Source organism: Hippoglossus stenolepis, chromosome 7 (genome assembly GCF_022539355.2).
Source record: "Hippoglossus stenolepis isolate QCI-W04-F060 chromosome 7, HSTE1.2, whole genome shotgun sequence".
Classification (NCBI taxonomy): Eukaryota; Metazoa; Chordata; class Actinopteri; order Pleuronectiformes; family Pleuronectidae; genus Hippoglossus; species Hippoglossus stenolepis.
The window spans coordinates 12,783,752-12,802,182 of NC_061489.1; the positions used below are offsets into that span (position 1 = coordinate 12,783,752).

The window sequence follows — 18,431 nt, forward strand, 5'->3', positions numbered from 1 at the left end:
CCACAGCGGCGACAAGAGAGACACACATGTCTCTGCTTCCACTGGTGAAAGTCGACTTACATTAACTGTAACTCGTTCACTTAGACCAGTGTGTGGGATTTAATGTGTATTAGTTATTCTCATGTCATGAACCCACGAGCAGAGAGCACAGAATACTCTGAGAAAGTGGGTCAATGTGTCACTGTGTGTGCGTGTTGTGTGTGTGTGTGTGTGTGTGTGTGTGTGTGTGTGTGTGTGCGTGTGTGCGCGCGCGTGTGTGAGTGGACTCCTCACACAAGAAGAGAAAGTAAATTATATACAGACACATGTATGTATTTATGTATAGATTTATAGATGTATGTTTGTATGCACACACACAAATATATACATATAATATTCATATTTTTTTTGTGTGTGGTATGAAACAGAAGAAAAACAAGAATTAGTTCATCATCTGGTTTTTAGATATTTTCCAGGATAATGTTTGGGCTCAGTGATAAATTTCTGTTAACTTTTCACTACCCTGTTGATTAAAGGGATCATTTCTAGGAAATAAACCCACTAACCAATGACAGATCTCATTGTTGTCTGTTCTCATTTATTTGAACAGCTTTTGCTGAATCATTATAACTGACTCAAACATCAAAATAGTCCAGTTGTTTATAGAACAAGCGAAATAAAAAAGGTATGTACAGTGCATCCGGAAAGTATTCACAGCGCTTCACTTTATCCACATTTTGTTATGTTTCAGCCTTATTCCAAAATTGATTAAATTCATTTTATTCCTCAAAAGTCTACACACAATACCCCATAATGACAAAGTGAAAAAAGTTATTTTGAAATTTTTGCAGATTTATTAAAAATAAAAAACGAAAAATGAGCACAGTGGCTTCCATCATCCGTAAATGGAAGAAGTCTGGAACCACCAGGACTCTTTCTAGAGCTGGCCGTCCGGCCAAACTGAGTGGTCACTGATGGTCACTCTGACAGAGCTCCAGCGTTGCACTGTGAAGAGAGGAGAACCTTCCAGAAGGACAACCATCTCTGCAGCACTCCACCAATCAGGCCTGTATGGTAGAGTGGCCAGACGGAAGCCACTCCTCAGTAAAAGGCACATGACAGCCCACCTGGAGTTTGCCAAAAGGCACCTGAAGGACTCTCACACCATGAGAAACAAAATTCTCTGGTCTGATGAAACAAAGATTGAACTCTTTGGCCTGAATGCCAAGCGTCATGTCTGGAGGAAACCAGGCACCGCTCATCATCTGGCCAATACCATCCCTACAGTGAAGCATGGTGGTGGCAGCATCATGCTGTGGGGATGTTTTTCAGTGGCAGGAACTGGGAGACTAGTCAGGATCGAGGGAAAGATGAATGCAGCAATGTAGAGAGACATCCTTGATGAAAACCTGCTCCAGAGCGCTCTGGACCTCAGACTGGGGCGAAGGTTCATCTTCCAACAGGACAACGACCCTAAGCACACAGCCAAGATAACAAAGGACTGGCTTCGGGACAACTCTGTGAATGTCCTTGAGTTGCCCAGCCAGAGCCCAGACTTGAACCCGATTGAACATCTCTGGAGAGATCTGAAAATGGCTGTGCACTGACGCTCCCCATCCAACCTGATGGAGCTTGAGAGGTCCTGCTAAGAAGAATGGGAGAAACTGCCCAAAAATAGGTGTGCCAAGCTTGTAGCATCATACTCAAAAAGACTTGAGGCTGTAATTGCTGCCAAAGGAGCTTCAACAAAGTATTGAGCAAAGGCTTTGAATACTTATGTACATGTTATATTTCCGTTCTTTAATTTTATTAAATTTGCTAAAATTTTAAACAAACTTTTTTCAATTTGTCATTATGGGGTATTGTGTGTCGAATTTTGAGGAAAAAAATGAATTGAATCCATTTTGGAATAAGGCTGTAACATAACAAAATGTGGCAAAAGTGAAGCGCTGTGAATACTTTCCGGATGCACTGTGTAATTGTCTCGTGTATTGATGTAAGTAGAAGTATTGATTTGGAGTCACTGGGACACGAAAGCTACTGGGAAAATATTCAAGAAAAGCAGAAGATACAAAAAAAAACCAAATACAATGAATTGTGGCTTATTTGTCCAGAGTAATGATGTAATTCAGGGTTGATTTAGAGTCACTGAATAACATTATATGGAAGCTATTGAAAAAATACAATTTAATTTTGAAACAGAATGAATTCATTACCAACCAAAATAAGGTCACTAAATTAAAATTAAATTAAATATTTTGTTTTTTACTCATAAAAAAAACTAATATTGGTAAACCAGCATCAGCATGGAGGGATTGAGAATAATATTGATTCAGTATCAGTCCAATAATAACTCATTGATGGTGAGGGCTCAGATGTTAGTTAGTCTGTGGATTAAACTCAGGTTGTCTGTCCAAACCAACCTGGTCAAACATTGTTTATAAACCGACTGACACAACCGGACCTGCTCTGCTAGCTAAGCTAACTAGCGTTTAAAGAGGCTGGTTTATCTGGTGTTGCTTTTTAATCTCCATTATTTAAGATGTGCCTATTGACTTATTTACACATGCACGATGTGACAGTCGCATGTTGAAGTCTGTCCCTCAGATTTGTTCAAGCATCGAGTATGTACAGAGTGTAAATTAGCTGGTGCTGTGTGTTCAGGCTCCATGTAACGGAACCACCGCCTGACAGATCACACGCAGGGCAGCACTCCGGGCCTGTGGCTCCCAGCGCGGCTCCGCCTCTCTGAGCTGCTGCCGTCGGTCACGTCTGCGTCGGCGTGAGATGCAGAAACAAAAACAGCCCTCGGAGCTGAACTCGGGGAAGAAGTCTTCCCTACAGCCGGCGCCGTTGTTCTCCTCAGCCAGCAGGATGCTGGCCCGTGTCCACGTAGCTGTTTGTAACACAGTGTAAATATGCTAGCTAGGGTGCTAGCTTCATTTTAGCCTCACTGTCTGACAGCCGATGTCCAGAGCCTGTAGCTAACTTCCTCCTAAGGTAAGAGCTGGCACTTCTCTTTCACCCTGACTTCAAGTCCCTGTGTGTTTTAACAGGCGCCACATTTTACTAGCGATGCAAGTTTCTTGTGGACACCACAGCTACCTCTAAATGAAAGGCTCAGTTTAGTGAGTTTAGCAACAGGCAGGCAACTTGACTTGAAGTTTAACACAGACTATTTAGCTGGGTCAAGCTAGCTGACTGTTAGCTGCCCTAACCCTGGCTAAAGGGAATTCAAGAGACAGAGCAACACGAGTCTCTAAACGTTTGAGAACTTCACATTGTCTTTGACTGCCTCAGGTTTAAAGAGCAGGTTTAGCGGGTCTGAGGTCTGTTTTCAGTGTTGACGGGGAGTGTGTCTCTGAGACCGATATTTGATGTTTCTGGTCATGGGAGACCCAGTGGCTAAAGTGACACTTGTTCCTGCTCCCTGTCATGATTCCTGAAATGAAGTCATGATATCTGCGTTTACATTTCCCTGAATATGTCTCTTATCTGTCAGCGCGTCACTGAAATGCAGGTGGTTTTAGTTTTGATATAAGTGAAATCACGTCAAACACCAACAGATTGATATGAACCTTTAGACGTCACTGGTTTGATAACCAGTTCATTACATTTAGGGAAAGCAACATGAAGTTAGTGACCCACCCTAGTGACTTTACATGTTCTTGTTCTTCAGGTACAGAGAAGCTTTGTTCAGTTTGGGCCGGGGGCAGGAATAGTGCTATAGTAGCTTTGGCATGGCTCCAAACATTTGTTCTTAACAGGATTATAATTTGTTTCTTTGCTAATGTTTGGCCTATGTTTCCTAGAAATGGCAAAATAAATCAAATCAGGCTTTTAAAATATAGAGAAATCTGGGTTTTTTTAAGAATAAGTAGTTAGACTTTCATTTGTACAAAATGGCTTGTATTTGTCTAGTAAAACACTTTACAAAAATGTACGTATCTGTTGTTTTTCCCCAGTATCCTAACATGATATGTTTCAGTTTGTTTGGAGAGAGGAGCTTTTACTTCCATCACTCTTTGATGCTTTCAAGAACGACAATAAACAACAATATACTTTGCTTCCTTTCGTCCTTTTAGACAAAACAACCATGACACAGAAAGTCAGTCTGTGTTCAGCTGCCCTCGGGGTGGAGGGGATGACTTGTGGCTCCTGTGTCCAGTCCATAGAGCAGCGGATTGGGTCTCTCCCAGGAGTGATGCATATAAAGGTAAATGCAGTGTTTGCAAAGATAAAGGAACATGTCTTCTATCTAGTAGGATTTTACTGTTTTTCCACATTGAGGTGCGGTTCTTAAAATCTCCTGACGCAGAATTTCTTGAAGGCCACTTCCAGTTAAAAACAGGATCTGAAATCATATTGTTGTAATGATGCAGTCTTTATTTAACCCCGTGGACAGGGCAGATATATAATACAGATCATTACATTAAATAAAGCTCCTGCCAATTTTAGGGTAATACAGTTTGATTAATCCCACAGTCCTTCTCCCTCAGGACCAGCTGGTCTGATTTACAATCAATATCTTGAGCCATTAGACAGACATAAGAGCTAAATTACAATAGTTGAGGCCTGTTGTTTTGTTTTTTGTGTGTTTACCCCTCTGGCTGTGGTTAAATGAGAATATAACGTAATAGTGTGCTCCAGATATAGCTCTGCCCTTTACAGGACTGTGACAGCAGGTCGAAATGCAGTCGTCTGCTCCCACAGGAAATGTCATTTGTGTCTTAACAGAATTCAATGTCTGGTTCATTTTCTGGTAATCTATAAAGACAAGAGATCTGGGAGGAGTGAATAGATTTCTCTTTGTATAGAACAGTACTGTAGAACAGTTATTGTCTCATCCCCAGCTTTCCTTCATCTCTCATGCTCAGAAAGATGGTTAAGCCAACAGGAAGGCACAATCACTTATTACTAACCCCACTCTATGATGTGTAACTGAAAGCTCAGTCTGGTGATCCCTGCAGTGTGTCACATGTTTGCTTACTTGAAGTAAAAGAAGGAGAGCTAAGGGTCATTCTGTTGACAGAACATGAGTAAGCTTAACAAGGCCATGGACACATTTTACTACTCTGAGTAATATCATCCTGAATTTAGCACTTTGGCAAAGGCCACAAACCTGCATTAAATGCTTAATGTATGACTGGCTTGCTAATTTGCTATCTGCTGTTTGATGAGATAATTCTACAAATGCTTTTAGTAATATGTTGAAGGAAAGTCCCCCCCAGTATCTTTATGTTTGATATCGTTATTAGCCTCTCAAAAATACACCTAAATGGAGTTGTAGATTGCTGAATGGATTTAGCTTGAGTCTGGTGGTTTAGGGAAACCCCTAATGTGACTTTTATTTTGCAGGTGTCTTTAGAGCAAAGGAATGCCACTGTCATATTTGACCACAACCAACAGAATCCAGAGTCTCTGTCAGAGGCTATCGAGGACATGGGCTTTGAATCAAGTCTATCGGAGTCCGTCACAGCCACACCGGTCTCTACAGAGACCCAGCTCGTCTCCACCTCAGGCCTGGCACCTGCAGCTCAAGCGGAGGCTTCAGAGAAGCTATCCCAGATCCAGGGAGTCCTGGATGTCAGAGAGAGCCAGGTTCCGATGGGTCTCACTGTCACCTATGTTCCCTCCTTGACTTCACCCCTGCAGCTGAATGAGTTGGTGGCCAGCCTATCAGCTACGGAGATCCCCACACCCAGCAGCCCTGTGCAAAAAGGCCCGAATGTGTCCCCATCTCAAAGTAGGTCAGGAGATGTGGCACTCCTGAAGTTACGGATTGAAGGAATGACGTGCCACTCCTGCACCAGCACTATTGAAGGGAAGATCGGAAAACTGAAAGGGATTAAAAAGATCAAAGGTAACATACTTGACCTGTTAACAAGCTTGTTGTTATGTTACCTCACTGTCGAGCTAGAAGTGATTTTAAAACACACTTGCTGCACTATGTGGAAAGCTCGTCTTTCAGGTTACAGGTGTCCTATTATCTTGTCTCTGTAGGTTCATTGCTAACAGATTGCTCAGTGGTTATTAACCATGACTCATGAAATGTACATTGTTGGCATTCTTGTAAGGAGGAACATGTAGACAGATAGGATCAAGTTTGTACAGAATTGTGTATAAATTGGCTGTATAGTCTGCCAACTGTGTGCTGTATATTCTGTTTGTTTGTTAGTTAGCAGGATTATGCAAAAACCACTTGACCAATTTCCATGAAGTGTGGTGCAGTAGGAGGCAGTGAGGAACCCCTTACATTTTGAGCGGATCTGGATCAAAGGGGAAGATTCAGATTTTTTTTTTTTCCTTCACTTTCTTAAACATTGCGAGATAGAGCGTTTTTCAATATTTTTATTGAATCCACAATGAATTTTTCATGAATCTTGACAGAGAAATCTGACATATTAAGGGGAATGATATCTATGAGTGTGTGCAATTTGGTGCAGATCCAAATAGAAATCTGTATCTAGTGAATTTAAATGTGGTTTCATAAGGGGACTGTGGGGCCTTGGCAGAGGTATGCACTCTACTAAGTGCCATTTTAGTTTCAAATTGAAAATTATCCTCAACCGGAATGTTAAACTTCTACTAGTGGATTTAAAGTTATATTTTTGTGCCTCATTGAATGTAAACATCCGCATCATCTTTTCACGTCTAGACACTTCCTGCTCTTGTGAAAAAAAAATCTATTCTTTGTGCTGTGTTTGTATTTAATTTTTCTCATGTCTTTATTGTCCACAGTTGTATTAGACTCTCAGGAAGCGACAGTCGTCTACCTGACTTACCTCATCACCGTCCAAACCATCATCGACCAGATTGCCGTGGCCGGCTTCAAGGCTTTTGTCAAGTCCAAGCCCCGCCCTCTGCAGCTGTCCCCCAGTGAAATCGAACGTTTTGTTGATTCTCAAAAACCATCTGTGTCTTCACCATCAGAGACTTCAGAGGAGACAGAAGTCTTCATAGACATAACACTTGTCATGCTCAGAGTTAAGGGCATGCACTGCCATTCCTGTGTGGTCAATATCCAGGACAATATCTCCATGCTGCCTGGTGTCTCCTCTGTGGAGGTCTCTCTGGAGAAGGAGAAGGCTTCCATCTGCCATGATCCTCTAAAGGTCACAGTGCCTCAGCTGCAGCAGGCAATTGAGGCGCTGCCTCCAGGACACTTCAAAACTCAACCCTGGGACTCCACTGGCCCACTCAGTCCTGTATCTATATCGCCCACACCTGCCTTATCGCCTCGGACTGCAGGAGCAATCCAGGCCAAAGCTGCTGCAAAGCCTTGTTTTACCCAGCCTCTGGCGTCTCTAGTTAATATTCACATTGAGGGCATGACGTGCAACTCTTGTGTCCAGTCCATTGAAGGCATGATCTCTCAAAGGAAAGGCGTGGTGTCAGCACAGGTCTCTCTGGCTGATCACCAGGGGATCTTTGAGTATGATCCCCTTTTGACCACAGCAGAGGAGCTAAGGGAGGCCGTAGAGGACATGGGCTTTGACGCCTTCCTACCTGGTGAGAGGAGAGATGGTGTGATTGTTGAGTCAGACAATTTTTTTACAAGTGGATAAAGCATTTTATTTGTGTGTTTTTAACTGGAGTATAGTATTGTTTGTAGATAGAGCTTTACTTTGATGCCCCCCAAGCATCTCTTCCTACAAGCAGCTTCTGTTAATTCGAATCTGCCAGTGAGGGTACTTGAAATGCAAAGATGAGACTCCATTGCTAACTGCAAATTTGCCTTCCCTTTAATAACTATAATTTGTTCTCCACAGCCACCAATTCGCTGCTGCCTTCACCAGAGCCCCGTGTCTCAAAGTCTTTAAGTCTAGCACATGTGAAAGATATTGAGATGGACAGTGACTTACACAAACAAGGACGCAATAAAGACGAGCAGTCAAAATGCTATATTCAGGTTGGAGGGATGACCTGTGCTTCCTGTGTGGCAAACATCGAAAGAAACCTTAAGAATGAACCTGGTCTGTAAAGGCATAAAATATTGACTTATTCCAATGCTGTTTATCCATCTCATTGCTTTGATTAGGTGCTAAAGAGAAAATCTTTAATGTTGTACAGGTATCTACTCTGTTCTGGTGGCACTCATGGCCAGTAAAGCAGAGGTGCGTTACAACCCTGAGGTCATCGATCCTGTGAAGATAGCCGAGTGTGTGAAAGAGCTGGGCTTCACTGCCTCTGTGATGGAGAACTATGAAGGTTCAGACGGAAACCTAGAACTAGTGGTGAGTTAATGTAAAGTTGCATTTACACAGTGTGAATGTTGTATTAAAAAAGGTGCATTGAACACAGTAACATTTTCACTTAAAATAGAAACATTAAACATTTCCATCATATTTGAGAAGACTGTTGAATACATGCAACCTCCTCTTCAGTGGATGAAATTAAACATTTCCTCCTCACTTCCAACCCTCTTTAATATATTTTTGTCCCTTTCTCTGCTTGTGCTTCTCTTCACCTTCTTTCAGGTCAGAGGAATGACGTGTGCCTCTTGTGTTCACAAAATTGAATCCAGCCTTATGAAAGAAAAGGGGATTATATATGCCTCGGTTGCCTTGGCAACCAACAAAGCACACGTTAAGTACGACTCAGAAATTATAGGGCCACGAGACATCATCAAGCAGATAGAGGTATTACTCCTTCCTCACCTGGGAAACTTCATACAGTAGAAGTGCTCAATCATAAAAGGGTTGGTTTGATCATTGGGTTGATCTTTATTCGTAGAATCTCGGGTTTGAAGCATCTTTGGTAAAGAGGGATCGTACTGCCAGTCACCTGGACCACAGCAAAGAGATACGACAGTAAGTAGCTGATGCAGTGATGTCGACACTGTATAAGGTTCCTTCAGAATTGAGTATATATGCAATATTTTGCAGTATATTTGTGCCCTAATTCATTATAGAGTGTTTAGGACTTTATGTACATTTTGATTTTTCTGACAGAAATTAGGATTTAAAACTAAAATACAAACCAAAATTAATCTCAAACACAGAAATATTTTCACTCTTTCAGATGGAGGAAATCTTTCCTGGTGAGCTTGATTTTCTGTGTGCCTGTGATGGGCATGATGATGTACATGATTATTATGGACCACCAGATGAATGTTTCACATCAGCACAATGCCACGGTGGAGGACCGCAACCATTACCACTCCACCATGTTCCTGGAGAGACAGCTGCTCCCAGGCCTCTCCATCATGAACCTCCTCTCCTTCCTCTTCTGTGTCCCTGTGCAGGTACATCTGAGGAATTCTTAAACTTAAAACACGTTATAAGTTTGTGAACGAAGCACAGATTTTTTTTCTGATAGCAACAATTTATTTGATGATGTTTGTTCTTGAGGAAATAAGTAGTTTAAAAGAGGTTACTGAATTTGAAGTGAATACTAATGTGGAGAATCATTTGTTTCTAAATGCAATTTGTTTTCCTGAGAAGAGATACAATTTTTTTTTTTTTGATAAATGCTAACTGAAGAAAGCTACTAGAATGATCGACATTTCCAGTGAAGTCCTTAGAGTTGTCTAATGTTTTATATGAAGTATTTCAGTCTTGTTTTGACAGTGGTCAGGGTTTTTTTATGACCCACTCAGCTCCAGTGTCTATAATTGTTTTCCTCATTTTCTAATCACAGGCTTTATAGACCACCTTGAGAGGAGAGGTGTGCATGTAGATTTGTTAACTGGATTTATAAAATCCTTAAATTCTTAATACTAAGAAGAATTAAGGAGAATTCAAACATTTGTTCATTTGTCTTGATTTTAAGAAGGCATTACATTTAATGCCTAAGTTTAATGGGTTATCAGGGAACCTCTTCAATATAAGTTTTTGATTTCTAAGACTTACTGGGACATTTTGAAGGGCCATCTCTGTGGTAGTTGACATCTTCATTTTATGTGAATGATATTATTCAAATCAAATGATACAATCTTCAGTTATATGAATTTATTTTCCAGAACACATTTTCCAGAAAAAAATGGTATGTTGATGTATGGTATAAACAAAAAATACTTAAGCATAATTTAATTAAAAGACAAATAACTCTGTTACGCTACCTTAAGCCTTTGAGACTAAAAGGTTTGATGCCACTGCAAAGAAGGACAAACAGCCTTAGGTGACATTTAGAATGAGTGAGTGTGAAGAAGGAAGAACGTTTTGGTAAAGGTCAGACCACCGATAAAGTTGATTTCTTCTGGCTGGATAATTATGAAAAACTGTATCTGTGCTTCAGGAAGAGAAATTGTTTTACCAAGCTTGAGAGACGAGGCAGAATATTTGGTTGAGTTGTAAAATAATACTTTATTTTGTAATGTAGTGAAATGGAATGCGTGATCACTACAACTGTACTTTTCGTGTCTTCTGTTCGCTTTGTGATCATGACGCTGAAACTGAATAAAGAGTCTTCAGGAGAGGTGAGCAAGTCTGAATGAAATACTTATAATAAAGCTTCTGTTATTCCTCTCCACAGTTTATCGGAGGTCGCTACTTCTACATTCAAGCTTACAAAGCAGTCAAACACCGATCTGCCAACATGGATGTGCTGATAGTTCTGGCTACCTCCATAGCGTTCACCTACTCGCTGGTCATCCTAATAGTGGCCATGGCGGAGAAGGCCAAAGTCAACCCCATCACCTTCTTCGACACGCCACCGATGCTCTTCGTCTTCATCTCGCTGGGACGCTGGCTAGAACAGATAGCTAAGGTTTAGCTCATTATAATTAACATTATTGTTATTGTTATTATTTATGACATCCAAATGTCCTTTTAAAAATGTTGAAATTATCATCGTCTTTAAATTAATAGTCAGAAATTGTTTTGTGTGTCACTTCTTTCATCCAGAGCAAGACGTCTGAGGCTTTGTCCAAGCTCATGTCTCTACAAGCTACCGAGGCCACAGTGGTCACTCTCAGCAGTGACTTGTCCATTCTCAGGTACCTGTTCTCTACACTCACCTTGTCTATTACAACCTTTCATATCTTAAGTTGGTTTTAGATAACAACAAATGCAAATATTTGCAGTTCAAATGCCATTACAAGGGTCATAATAAACGCTGCTTATTCTGCATAAACAAGCTACGAGTGATTTTTCCTCCGCAAGAATAGAAGAAATATTTTGGTCAATTCCATCTGGGACACAGACTTAATCTCTGTTTTGTTGTTTAGTGAGGAGCAGGTTGATGTTGAGCTGGTGCAGAGGGGTGACGTGGTGAAAGTCGTCCCCGGGGGGAAGTTTCCAGTGGATGGGAGGGTCATTGAAGGACACTCGATGGCTGACGAGTCTCTAATCACAGGTTCGTCCAATTGACAGAGATTAAGTAACTATTATTGGCTCGATATGTGTGTGGTGTAAATAATATGCTCAAATCTAACTTTTCAGAAGTCAACCAGTGTAAGCGAGGCTTTTTTTCACATCTTCCTTCCTGAGATGTTTGTCTTTTACAATTTGAAAGAAGCTACTATAACAGGATGAGACGAGAATCTGAAAATTTCAATATCAGCAACTTGCATAGTTCAATTTCCTCATAATATTCTTCAGTGGTGAAATCTGCTGTTGCAATATCTACACAGACCATAACTACAATTGGCTTTAATTTATCACTTGGTTGGTATCATTATTCATTCAAAAACCAACTTTTAAATTGCCACCACCATCAAAATAGCACCAGTATTTACTCTGGATGACCAGCTCCTGTTTCCTGCTGCAGCCTTGTACTGCTGTGTTTCTGAGCAGCTGTTTCTCCGTGTCTCCAGGTGAGGCCATGCCAGTGACGAAGAAGCCAGGGAGCATTGTGATTGCAGGCTCCATTAACCAGAACGGCTCTCTGCTCGTCAGTGCTACACATGTCGGCATGGATACAACGCTGTCTCAGATTGTCAAACTGGTGGAGGAGGCTCAGACTTCAAAGGTGAAGTATGCGATTTCTGCACCATATCTCACCTGCACCTGCGTGTCGGGTAACATTGATTGGGAAGGTGTGTAATTTCTCCAATTGTATTTTCTAGGCTCCAATCCAGCAGTATGCGGATAAGATCAGTGGCTACTTTGTACCCTTCATTGTTGTCATATCCGTGCTGACGCTGCTCGCCTGGATCATCATTGGGTTTTTAGATTTCTCGCTTGTGGAGAAGTACTTTCCCGTGAGTCATCTTTTCAGTCTGACTGATCTGACCATCTCCTCAGTGCACCATCTCTTCTTCTCTAATCCTTTTCTACTGATAAAACAAAAACATGACTACATATGGCTGTGTTGTTGCCCCATTTCCTCCCTCCAGGGTTATGACAAGAGCATTTCCAGGAGCGAGGCAGTGATTCGCTTTGCCTTCCAGGCCTCCATAACAGTGTTGTGCATCGCCTGTCCCTGTTCCCTTGGCTTGGCAACGCCGACAGCTGTCATGGTGGGCACAGGAGTTGGAGCCCAAAATGGCATTCTGATAAAGGGAGGAGAGCCACTTGAGATGGCACATAAGGTGTGTTAATGATGACACTCTGACACCCCTGATACTGTGTATAGTCAGCCAGTTATGTAACAGACCATCTGCCATTTTAAACACATAATGGCTCTGATTCACAAGCTTACGGAACATATTATTAGAGATGTAGCTGTGAATAAAAATCCTAAACCATTAAAAAGTATTTCAGGCTCACTTCTATCATACCTCCTTTTGCGTACAGGTACAGATCGTGGTGTTTGATAAGACTGGGACCATCACATACGGTGCTCCAAAGGTTATCCAAGTCAAGATAGTTGTGGAGGGGAACAAGATGCCTCGTTCCCGCCTGCTGGCCATTGTGGGTACTAGTGAGAACAACAGTGAACACCCTCTGGGTTCAGCTATCACCAAGTACTGCAAACAGGTTGGTCTCTACCTTGAATTTAACCCCCACACTCCACGATTCTCTACATATTCTAGATTTGTAACATGTTATATTAAACATCCATTTCTGTGTGCAGGAGCTTGGCACGGAGTCTCTTGGCACATGCACAAACTTCCAGGCAGTGCCGGGCTGTGGCATCCGCTGTCAGGTCAGCAACACAGAGACCCTGCTGAAACAGGCGGACAGCGACAGCGAGGACAACAACCAGCGGAACAGCGTCCTCATTCAAATCAGTGACACCCGGACAACCACCAGCTCCCATCCACTCATCATGGACCCACAGCCTCTGAGTAAGTTGGGAAATGGAATCCTTTTGTTATGGCCGTGTATTCAGCAGAAGTACTTAAATCTTATGATCTTATTCTTTCTATCATGTATTAACGCAATAAAGGATCCTTTGTTCATTCACCTTAATGTTCTCTTGTCTAACTTGTGTGTTCAGGCTTCGTCCAGACAGCCACTTATGTTGTGCTGATTGGCAACAGAGAGTGGATGAGGAGGAACTGCTTGCAGATCAGACCTGATATAGATGAGGCCATGGTGGAGCATGAGCGCAGAGGACGCACTGCTGTTCTAGTAGCTGTAGATGGTAAAGTAGTGCAGTTTAAGTGCAAGGCTCATATATGTTCTTTATTTCTTTTATTTTTTTCATTTCTTACTGGTTAGATTTATATTATCCTCTAGAAATGTGTTGACAAAATAGTTTATTGTTAAACATTTGTATTTGTGTGTAGACCTGCTGTGTGCGATGATAGCCATTGCTGACACAGTGAAACCTGAGGCTGAACTTGCCGTACACACGCTCATCAACATGGGTCTGGAAGTTGTGCTGATGACCGGAGACAACAGCAAGACGGCACGGGCTATTGCTGCTCAGGTACGAAGAGACGCCACTACCTTTTAGTATTAAATTATATCACTGTTGCTACATTTACGCCTGACATTCACACTACTCCCCAGTTTTAAAACAGAGAATTCTGGTAACGCTGCTGGCCCCATTTTAGTTTGAAAATCTGGGACTGCTTTATTGTTTACTACAGATGGGCAAAAATGTAGATGCTTGGATACACTGATGCAGCCACATTAACCGCATTTGCTTCCTGTTTGGCTCTTAACACGCACGACTTGACTACCAGCTGTGAAGACAAAATGTCATGAACACTGTCTTCTCCTCCTCCTCTTCAGTCGAAAAACAATTCCCCTGTTTTACTTTTCATCATTGCTGTTTCTCATTTCTCACTGCACATGCCCAGTGTAGGTTCATGGTCACGTGATACGAGTTTTCATGTGTGGTGGGGATTGCCATGTTTTAATATTATAACTGTCTTACGGATATAGCCGGACAGAGTGACAGCTTTTAAGTGATAATATTCCCTTTTATGCAAACTTCAACACACATGTTAAATACATGTGGCTGAGAAGAAACTATCACCAAGGTTGATATAAAAGTACAAAGTAATGTTTGAATATTATTTAGATATGATCACAATTTTATGAACACTATAGTCCTACCATTTTAGTGCATTAATTAATCCATCATGTTTCCTTGTGTTGTCGGTCTGTGCTTGTCCTCCAGGTTGGAATCAGGAAGGTGTTTGCTGAGGTGCTTCCCTCCCACAAGGTGGCCAAGGTGGAACAGCTGCAGCAGGAGGGCAAGATAGTCGCCATGGTGGGTGACGGTGTAAACGACTCGCCCGCTCTGGCCATGGCTGACGTGGGCATCGCCATAGGAACTGGGACAGATGTGGCCATAGAAGCAGCAGATGTGGTGTTGATCAGGGTGAGATAAAATAAGAAAGAATAGAACAATGATACAGAAATACAATTATCACACTTTACAAGTACACAGAGATTGAAACACATACATTTGTTACAAAAACAAGATTAGTACCTCAAGTCTCAGTTAAGGTCTTTGTGATTTCCTTTTTTTATATTATTTTTAAAAAATTGTCATTGATTAATTTCTCTGATTTAAAAATCACCTGTTTCATAAATGGCAAATGTGACATTTCAGTGTGGCAGCACAGAAGCAGTGTGAATTTACTGTATCACAGTAAATGTACAGTATACAACACAGTATTATGTCATTACTGAAACCATAAGAATAATACAAATGATTCTTAAATATGTAAAACTGAAACCTAATCACCTCAAAGGCGTTGTACGTAGCACTAATTATCTGATACAACTAGTTTTCATGTAACCTCTTGTTTCTGGTCTTGTCTACAGAACGACCTCCTGGATGTGGTGGGTAGCATTGACCTCTCTAAGAAGACTGTCAGGAGGATCAGGATCAACTTTATATTTGCTCTGATCTACAACCTGGTTGGCATTCCTCTTGCTGCTGGTAGGTGGCTGCAAACAATCACCAGATATATTTGAAGTCAATCATAACACTGACTATGATCATTTTGACTACAGCAGTAACATGAACTTTGTCTGTTCACAGGCATATTCCTTCCCATTGGTCTGGTGTTACAGCCATGGATGGGCTCCGCTGCGATGGCACTGTCGTCTGTCTCTGTGGTTGTGTCCTCTCTTCTACTCAAATGGTAATGAGGAAAGTAATTAATAACTCAGTTTTTCTTCCCTTGAGAATAATCATCTAAAGCCGTTTTCAGACACAAACTCTGGAGGATTTCCGTAGAATTGGGTCCAGGTTTTCTCCGGAGTTTGCCTTTCACATATGAACTTGGTTTACGGCACATTGACTCTGCCGTCATCACCAAAAGCTCTCTTGACATCTTTGTCCATAAATGTCTACTAGAAGTATCTCTTACTCTGTTCTTACATTAGCTCATTCGCACATTCTCCAGAGTTTTCACTAGGAGGCTGGCAGGAGAAACTCCGGAGAAAGTCCAGAGGCTCTGACTACATTTGTGTTCTCACATACAGACTTCAGTGTGGGTCTGAAAGCAGCTTAAACCATTTTCCAAATCACCTTCCACATTTGTCTTTCTCTGTGTTATTTTCCAGTTACACTAAACCCACTGCAGAGATGTTGGAGGCTCGACTGGGTAACAGCAGGAGGCAGGGCAGCCTGTCTGATGTCAGCATCCACATCGGAATGGGTGACATTCGTCGTCCCTCCCCCAAACTCAGCCTGCTGGACCGCATCGTCACCTACAGCCGGGCCTCGATCAACTCCCTGCGGTCCGACAGGCACTCGCTTAACAGTTTGGCTCTCAGTGAGCCCGACAAACACTCTCTGTTGGTGGGGGAGGCGCAGTGCGAGGAGTTCTGCTGAATACGTAAGACTCACGTGGTCTTGCAATGACTTTTGTGAGCTGGAGCAGACAGTAACTGCATTAATTCAACACTAGGCCTCGCTGACAGGGTTTCTATTGAATAGTGGCCCATCCATCTGCTGTAGGTGCCTCAGGGCAGCACTGTTGACTTGCTTATATGCCCCTTGTTTTCTTTTAGCTCACCCAGTGGATCACAATGCTCTTCAGAGCATGCTGGGGTAATTTCTCCTCCTTCAGCAGCAGACTATCTTTTGTTGCGGTAACTGCCCTCAGGCACCAACACATTGACACGTTGGTCACTGTGTGGGTGTGTGTGTGTGTGTGTACAGGGGCATGAAGTGTCTTCAAAGCCTTGAAGCAGGTGTCCGCATCCAGGAAACGGAGTGATGATCAGCTCTGCAGCTGTGGTCACCTGCAAGTACAATCTTTATTGTACAATCAATCTCTACATTTATCCAAAGACATTATAACAGTGGTGCTGCTTGTGAGAGTCGACACTACAGAGTTATATTTTAAAGGATTTTCCTAAAGCGGAAAATTATAGTAACACTGTTGTATTATTTTATTCCAGAGTATTTATGTTACCTTTATTTATCTTTTTTCATTATATCCTGTGGAACAATGAAGTTGTTGAATCAAAATGCCAATTTTTATTTTCAGTCTCCCAAAATATTTAATTATTGAGCAGCATCCAGACGTAAAAAACCTCAATCTTAAGACTTGTTACCTGCTGCAAACTTAAGTTTGTGCAAAACATCAGTGAAGTGAAACAAAATGTGAGTTTGACCCAAGTGCCAATTGAAATGCCACCTCGGCAAAGTCCAACACATTCCAAAGATAACACGGTAGTACAGATGTTACCTTGGACACAATGTGCACAAAGTGGGAACAGAGATAAGGTCAAAGCAGAGAGGAACAGCCGACTGTGAATTGTGAAACCGACTATAGACTCTGTTCTGTAGTTGTGTCATCCCTCTGCATCTTTAGTTAATTATACAACATGTGTGTTAGTGAATGTGAACATTACTCATTGTCGAGCAGAAATTATTACATGTATGAAGTGTGGTTGGTGCTTGGGTTACTCAATTTGCCTGCTGCAAACATAAGGTATGTGTTATGAAAAGGCTGAACTGTAAATGTGTGTGTGTGTTCTTTTTGCCATCGCAGTCAGCACTTCTTCATTTCTGCTTTTTTCGTATGATGATTATAATTCATGCTGTTGGTCCTTGAACCGTGAGAACACAGAACCAACTGTGTCCCAACACCTCCACCAAATGAGTTACTGAGATACTAAATGTACATGAAATCCAATTGTACAGTTTTAATTTTAAATCACATCTATCACATCTTGAAATTGTTTAAGGAGATTTAAAGTGATCTCAAAGATTTGTTTAATTCACTTTGTGCTGTATTGAATCACTTTTGTGCAGCTATTCTATGACTTTTTGTGTCCAAACTTCTCGTGTGTTTTTCTCTGGTGGAGAAAAGAGCCATCAGATTGTCCTGCCGTTTTCCCAAGATGCATTGTGTTCACAGCTTCTGAGCGTCACGATGCCGATCTGTAGTGTTTGCACATTGCTTGGTGAAAAGGGTCCATTCAGATGTGCGTGTGTGTGCAGGTAAATTAAGTGAGTCCATGCTTCCCATCTTTCATTGTTCTTCTGGACATTATGTGCCTTGGAATAAAACGCTTTTGTAACGTCACCCTGCTGTATTCACTTTAAACCAGACGGTGGTGCTGTTGAGCAATGTGCCCGTCATTTATATAAACAGCAGAGACAAGATTTCATCAACTTTATTTCATCCAGTTAGTCTAAACATTACATCACCCCAGTGTACTGCTAAACAATCAAGTACAATTTTCTGTCATCTTTTCTAAAAAACAAAATTGGTTTGAATTGTCTTTTTTTTCTCATGAGTATTTGTATCACTTTGGCTGTAGTGACTTTTGATTTGGTAGATTGACGCTTGTGAACATGTTAAGTTATTATTATTAACACATTAAGGGGACATTTTTTAGACACAGAGGTTAAGGGACACTCAGAACTCACATAAACCAAAGGGTCAATTTTGTGTTATTCATCTTCTCTTACTCCATCACGGCTCATTGAAAAGCATCGCAGTCAGGAAACTGAACAGGTTCAGTAACTTTTTTAAATGTGCAGCATTTTAAATCTGTTACAATATTGTGCTTTGCGTGACTTAACGCACCATAAAACAGCTGCAAATGGAAAAATCGCTACATTCAGTTACCTTGAACACGAGAATAACAAACCAGCTACAGGGAACAGCTCCGACTCCAACGTATCTCTCTGGAAAC

The 18,431-nt window shown here is 41.6% G+C and overlaps 1 protein-coding gene across 1 annotated transcript; it reads left to right on the top strand.

Moving 5' to 3' along the window:
* Window positions 1-2,727: 2,727 nt before the first annotated feature.
* Window positions 2,728-17,815, top strand: atp7a (ATPase copper transporting alpha). Its single transcript, XM_035161400.2, has 23 exons — window positions 2,728-2,979; window positions 4,065-4,195; window positions 5,338-5,842; window positions 6,721-7,491; window positions 7,752-7,955; window positions 8,053-8,216; window positions 8,460-8,621; window positions 8,716-8,792; window positions 9,004-9,226; window positions 10,456-10,689; window positions 10,827-10,918; window positions 11,150-11,277; window positions 11,738-11,892; window positions 11,990-12,124; window positions 12,260-12,454; window positions 12,660-12,842; window positions 12,940-13,153; window positions 13,306-13,452; window positions 13,598-13,740; window positions 14,440-14,643; window positions 15,093-15,210; window positions 15,313-15,415; window positions 15,840-17,815. The coding sequence occupies exons 2-23, from the start codon at window positions 4,076-4,078 to the stop codon at window positions 16,108-16,110; spliced, it is 4,548 nt and encodes a 1,515-aa protein (XP_035017291.1). The 5' UTR covers window positions 2,728-2,979; window positions 4,065-4,075; the 3' UTR covers window positions 16,111-17,815.
* The last annotated feature ends 616 nt before the right edge of the window (window positions 17,816-18,431 follow it).